This window comes from Danio rerio, chromosome 7 (assembly GCF_052040795.2).
Source record: "Danio rerio strain M-AB ecotype USA chromosome 7, GRCz13ab, whole genome shotgun sequence".
NCBI classification, from domain to species: Eukaryota; Metazoa; Chordata; class Actinopteri; order Cypriniformes; family Danionidae; genus Danio; species Danio rerio.
The window spans coordinates 62312501-62319480 of record NC_141027.1 but is presented as its reverse complement, the minus strand read 5'-3'; the positions used below and the strand labels follow the sequence as shown (position 1 = coordinate 62319480).

Sequence of the window (6980 nt, the reverse complement as noted above, 5' to 3'; positions counted from 1 at the left end):
AAATATCAATATATTTAATACCAAAATGATTACACTTTTAAGGCTCCATGTAAGAACAGTCAATTATCATTACATACACCAGGAGGAATTTAAAGATGCATCTTATCTTCACTAATCTTATATAGGCTTTACCACAATGTATGAAATATGACTGATGCAGAAAATATAATAAAGGATTTCCTAAAAGTACTAGACAGAAATTTACAATCTGAATATCAGAAAAGTTTAAATGCAATAAAAAAAAAAAACAATATGAGATTGGCTGTTTATCTTTAACTTAAAAAATCTTTCCATGTTTTTAGCGAGCAAATGAATTTTATTCTGGAAATATAAAGCAATTTTGGTTTTGAAGCCTGAAACACACCAAAATAAGTTTAGACAGTGGCATGTTTAACATCAACTTTCATTTTAATACAGTACTTAACCATGTTGTTAACTCTGCTCTTCCCCAAACCATGACAGATGATTACTTTTACGTCGGTCATTCATAAAAATCAAGATGGTCTATCTGAACTTTAAGACAGGGATCCCAATGTTTGTTTTTCACCCCTGTGGCTCAAAGGTGGAGCACATTTAGCTGAGTTCTTCAAGTTATGATTTCTCTGGATTTCCTCAATGCTCACTAAATTCCTTCTTTGTACTTTTGTCAAATAAACAAAATGTAAAGATAATCAGCAAATGACATATTCCTGATTGATTGCATTTTAAGAATGTTCCGACTTCTCTGAAATTCGGGTTGTATGTTAAGCTTGAGAATTTAGACTTTCAGAGCATTTTTTCTTTAAGATGGAAACTTTCTTAGAATGACAAAAGAGAAAGCTTGGGCTAAAGCAATAGAACACATGGGTGTGTGGCGACACACTCAAAGATGATTTGCTCATCATAAAAGGTAGTAAGCCCTTTGAAATCTAGATAAAGCAGGCCACCTTGAACCTTCACAAGTCTACTGACAATTAATAAATAGACACTCACTTATTTTATAATGTAACAAAACGACCAATCAGTATCACGCTTCACTTTTTTTTTTAACCTAATTTTAAAATATTTAATGTTTGTTCAATGATACCTATTTCAATCAGAAACTCTGCCCCTGAGTGACCTCCATGTCTAAAAGGAATATCCTGTACTGACATTTGAGCAAAGCGACAATGACCCACAGATGGTCCAACCCCCCACATGGTCCTACAAATTATTTATGATTCTAACATTTACACAACACCCAACCTCTCTCAACACAAGCCTTTTAATGTGCCAATGGGGGGATTTCCTGCCAATAATTTTTTCAAACAAATGTTGATCCTTTTGTTTTAATATATTGTTCAATTTTTATTGTTTATTTTAATATATTGATGTTTTACATGCAACAGAAATTAATTCAGTTACCAAAGCATAAAAAAACCTATGCAAAAAAAAAATAAAATAAAAATTCTGCACACCGCATAGATTAAACTACCTTTTCGCAGAATATATCTTAAACTAAACTAAAACTTTCCAAATTTCAAGTTAAATGCTATTAAAAAGCTAAAAAATAATTTCTGTTCGGATAAAAATCATTTTGGGGGTTTTAAAGAAGGTCTCAAGTCAGTCTCTCCATGAGCAAAAGCACAGTCCTCACAGGGTAAAGGGCATCCGTGAGGATGGTGGGTGAAGAACCAGCAGAGTCTGGTCTTTAGGGCACCTGATGGAGTGGGTTTGCGCTTTGGAGTTACTTTGGAGCTTTGTGCTGGTGTATGCATCCTCCAGTCCCTAATAAATACTCTTCCACCCTCAACTATAAAAAAACAAAACAAACAAACACAGAAATAAATGTCAGACTACATTGAACAAAATGTGTAGGTCATGTAACATATTAGATCATTCAAACTGAGGCAGACCATAGCAGGTACTGAGAAAAAGAAACAGTGATTGGATCATTTTGGCAAAAAGTCTGCTTCACTGAATTAAAGCCACAAAGCAAGAATCATCAAAATACACTTAAAATGTCAGCATAACAATCTTAGTATTACAAATTGTGCCAGTGTGTGGAAAAAACAAAACGAAAAAAAATGCAGTCCATTTTTAAAATGTGCATACAATTTGTTTCGAGTTTGGAAGGGATTGAGAGAAGAAATAAAAATAAAAGAAATAATAATATTATGGGATAAAACGGAAGTTGGTAGAAGACAATTCATATGGTTTATATATTAAATAAAATGGGGAATAATAAGGGAATAATTGTAGAAAAAGAGAAAATAATATACAATTAAATTAATAAAGAAAAAAGAAATGAAGAAAGAAAAATATGTATATGTAATAGTTGAACAGATAAAATGAAGACAAAAAAGAACAATTATTGAATTAATCAATTAATCATTGCTAAATAAAAAGGATGTAAATGACCAGATAAACAAACCCCTAATTAAGTGGAAAAGAGCAAGAAAAAACATTGTACAGGACAGAAAAAAGAGAGAAGTGAAGAAGAAAAGAAAAAAGAGAAGGAGAAAATGAAGAAAAAAAGGAGAAAAAAATTGTAAAAGGATTGTAAAAGAGCCTTTTAAAATGAATGCTCTATAAATTAATAGTCTACTACAGTACAACCTCAAATCAGAAAAAGTTGTGACAGTATGGAAAAGCATTTGACACTTTGTAATGTAGCCATTCCTTTTAACAACACTTAAAAGACCTTTAGGGACTGAAGACACCAAGTCCCAGGAAAATAAAACTTACCATACGATTTTGGTAACTCACATTCAAAGAAATACGATCATATTACTCCAGTTCTTTCATCACTGCATTGGCTCCCTATTAAATATTGTATAAATGTAAACATTTTATTGACTACCTAGCCCTGACTATAAAGCCACAAAGCCCTGAATGGCTTAGCTCCCCAGTTTTTGTGGGGAACACCCACTATGCTCAAATAATTCTGGACAACTGATTATTCCTAGAATATCAAAATCAACTTTAGGCAGTTGATCTTTTTTTATATTTGGCACCTAAACTTTGGAACAGCCTTTCTAGCACAGTTCAGGAAGCAGGCACACACTGTCAGTTTAAAACTACATTAAAGACACATCTCTTTGCATTAGCATACACATAAAACACAAATGCTGTTGAAATACAAACCCTCTAAGGGATTGTTAGGTTGCATTAATTAGGAAAACCGGAGCCCGGAACACTTCCTAAAAAAAAAAAAAAAAAGGGTGCACCTATGCTTATCTATGCCTATTTTTTTTAAGAAATATATTATTTTCAAAAAACAAAAAAAAAAAAACAATAAAATAAATGAGGAACACATTAAATAAGGTGTTGTTGTATTGTCTGCAATGAAATACAAGTCAAAGTAAATTTAGAAATCACTACTTTTTTTTTTTTTTTTCAGCATTTTTATAATGTCCCAACTTTTTCTGATTTGGGGTTGTACATCCTATCACATACATGCAATAATGGTAATAGTTAAAGTAATTAAAATAATGACAATGATAGTACAACAACAGTAATAGCTATGGTGATTATTATAAGAATACAATATTAATAATTAAACGAATGGGAAAAAGGCATGGTTGTGTGGAACAGTGTGCATGAGTTCAGTTCATAGAGTCTGAAACATAAAGATATTAAAGAAATGGATTGCGGATGTCAATAAATATGGACATATATGTATGAACAAATGCTTTTCTTATGCATCGAGGGTCAGAGAGATGTAAGATTTAAATGAAACCATGTTTGATCCTTTCACCATGCATATTCACTCTTAAATATCATATGCTTATAAATGTCAATATTTCATATTAACAGCACTTAAATATTACTAAAAATGGGCTAATTAGTATGACAGTATGCAAAAACTTAAAAGATTACCATTTTACACTCAACATCTATCAAACTTCGAACAATAGCTGACATACATAGATTTGGATCAAGGCTTAATACCTCTAAACACCTGGTGGTTGTTTTTTAGTAGAGTCTGCAGACCACCACATTCTTTCTTAAGGGTTTGCAGAGTAGACTGATCCAGGAGATCGACTACTTCACTAACTGACAAACTACCTGAAAAACAAAAAAAATAGTTAGAGATTAGAAAAAAAGAAGCTGAATAAATAGCAGCTGCAGGAAAAAGCTATTGAAAAGGCAGAAGTGAGAAAAAAAACAAAAAAAAAAAAAACATACAAAGATCATTTGATTTAATGGGGTAATTGAAAAGAGAATCAGAATCAAATAATATACAGTTCCACAATTTTTTTTTATGTTACAGCCTTAGTTCAAAATGGATTAAATTTATTTTTTCCTCAAAATTCTACACAAAATACTCCATAATGACAATGTAAAAAAACATTTTAAATTGTTGAAAATTTATTAAAAATAATGATTTCATGAGGCCCCAGGTTTGACAGTGCATGTCAAAGCACAAACCAAGCATAAAGCCAAAGGATTTGTCTGTAGACCTCCGAGACAGGAATGCACAATCCTGGGGAAAGTTACAGAAAAATTTCTGCTGCTCTGAAAATTCCAATGAGCACAGTAATCGCCATCATCTGTAAGTGGAAGATGTTTGAAACCAGCAGGACTCTTCCTAGAGCTGGCCGGACATCTAAGCTGAGTGATCGGTATAGAAGGGCTTTAGTCAGGGAGGTGATCAATCACCCAATGTTCACTTTGTCTGAGCTCCAGCATTCTTCTGTGGAAAGAGAAAAACCTAACAGAAGGACAACCATCTGTGCAGCAATCCACCAATTAGGCCTGTATGGTAGAGTGGCCAGACAGAAGCCACTTCCCATCTGGAATTTGTCAAAATGCATCTAGGACTCTCAGACCATAAGAATTCAATACCATTATTCCACAGCACCTGGTTAATAAGTTAGCCCCATTTGAGCTTGAACACATCGATTTGGAACTGGATTCTTGGCCACAGTTTGTGCAGGTGGAGGAAAAATCTCATCACCAGCTACTCTGTTAAACAATGGTTCTCCTCTTTGGTGCACGTTAGGTCCACTACTGTACACTCTGAAGACTCATGACTTGTACAAATACAGTACAAATCACATTATTATATATGAAGACAACACCACAATTGTGGGTGGAACTAATTGGTGCAGTTGGTAAACACATTTAAGCAGTTTAAAGCTACAGATACAAATGCTGTATTTTGACTTATAAGCACATGTATAATGTGCTTAATGATTGTTTTTGTACTTAATGACTATTATTGTAATTGTACACGATGATTGGATTTTCATACAAAATGACTACAGTTATTTAAGAGTAGTTTGTGATTTTTAAGATCTTTCAGAATGAATGCTTACTAATTGTAAAACTGCTTACTAATGTCAATTTATACAGAGATGATGCCTAAAGAACCACTTTTACACATTATAAAAGGTTATAATTGGGTTTGGGGGTCACCAACAACAGACTGATATGCATCCAAGGTCAAAAAACACTTTCATTGTCTTATAATATGAACTTTTTTTAAACCATTTATCCCAACGACTACAATATGATTTGTTCAGCGATTCATTTGTTACCAAACCCCTCATTTGCGTGAGGCTATTCTCCGCTGACTGGTCTGATGACTCAGTCTTGTTGTGATTGGTCAAATGGGTTCAGCACGAGACAGAAACGCTCACCATGAAGTACTTACAGAGTATGTGAGAGCCCAATGCAGAAGTGCATTACAGCAATGCAGTAAGCATATTACTCTATTCTTAACCTTTACCCCAAGTAATAACAATGAGACACATTAAGTATTAAACAGTGGCCACAGTGGCAAAAGTTGAAGTATTCTGAAAATTGACCAGGAGGAACAGCTGATGTTTGCCATAGTAATGACAAACTGCAGAGGTTTGTGAGTTCAACCACTGTAACAGTTACTGACAAAGTCCCTGTCAAAGTCCATACATAAAATTCATTGCTGTTCCTTCCTTTAATAACAAACTGCTAGCATTGCAGCCAAGGTTATTGTATCATTTATCAGAAAAATAACAGGAACAAACACTGCATTAGGTTGGCTATACCTGATTGTATACCTGTGTTGTTGTGAAAATTAACTTTAACCCTTTATTCCCGAAAGCCAAATCTACATCTGTCAGTGATCATCATATTCGTGTCATGATTTATTTATTTGACTCTGAGTTGACTATTTCGTTAAAGAAACAATAGTTTTAGAAACAGTGCACTTTCAGATTTAAACCTCAGCTGGATGTTTTCACTCACTTAATGCTGTTACACACTGCATAGAGGGTCATTAAAAAAAAAAAACATAATAGGAGCTGTTTAACTAATGATGAATTAACTATTTGGTATTGCTTAATAAATAATTAATAGTGTGCAGTTATTACAAAGTATTATCGAAGCAGCTATAAAAGAAAAAACCGAAACAATAAAAGCAGCTACAGAAGAACCAACAAGAGAAGAAGCAGCAACAAAAAGAGTAAGCTTTAGAAGTTACAGAGGAACATATTGGAAAATATACAGAGCTAGCAGCATCTACATAGTGCTCAATTTAAAAGCAAAGGCTACAAAAGAAACACCAGCTCTAGAAGCAGTCACAGAACAAGCGGATGCTACTGAAGCAGTAGCAAGGAAAAAAAAAACTGAACCTACAGAAATGACAAAAAAGACTAAGCTACAGAAGAATCAGAAAAAGTTACAGAAGCTATCAAAACTGATAAACAACAAAGATTCTGTGCTTTTATGACACAGATGCATCTGTACTTGCTTGCATAAGTCAAAGCTTGTCTTATTTAGTCATAATTTTTGTAACGGTCCCTTCTCTTCAAATTTTGATTTTAATATCACCACTCTTGCCGTTTAGGTCTGGTACCGCTGATGTATTATTGCATTGTTTTATTTGCTTCAACTTTTTTATTTGTCTAATTATTTGATGTTGGGTGTACGTTTGCCAACGTTGGAGAGATGAATTACCAAAAGTTCATCAACAATTTGAGGGACAATCATTATGCTCACAGTAAATGACTAATCTTTTTAGAATGGGATTAATG

General features: G+C 33.5%; 1 protein-coding gene across 2 annotated transcripts in view; it reads right to left on the bottom strand.

Moving 5' to 3' along the window:
* Nucleotides 1–1300: 1300 nt before the first annotated feature.
* The window catches only part of trmt44 (tRNA methyltransferase 44 homolog), a 39238-nt gene continuing 33558 nt past the window's right edge, over nt 1301–6980 (bottom strand). Inside the window, exons 9-11 of one of the 2 annotated variants that reach the window (XR_015494709.1) lie at nt 6318–6980; nt 3913–6271; nt 1301–1771 (exon numbers count right to left, since the gene is read on the bottom strand). The exon at nt 6318–6980 is cut by the window's right edge and continues 2224 nt beyond it. Coding sequence is in view for 1 of the 2 variants with exons in the window: in NM_001006086.2 (NP_001006086.2) it covers nt 1551–1771; nt 3913–4029 (338 nt within the window). In the remaining variant the exon portion in view is untranslated. 2 annotated transcript variants of the gene reach the window in all.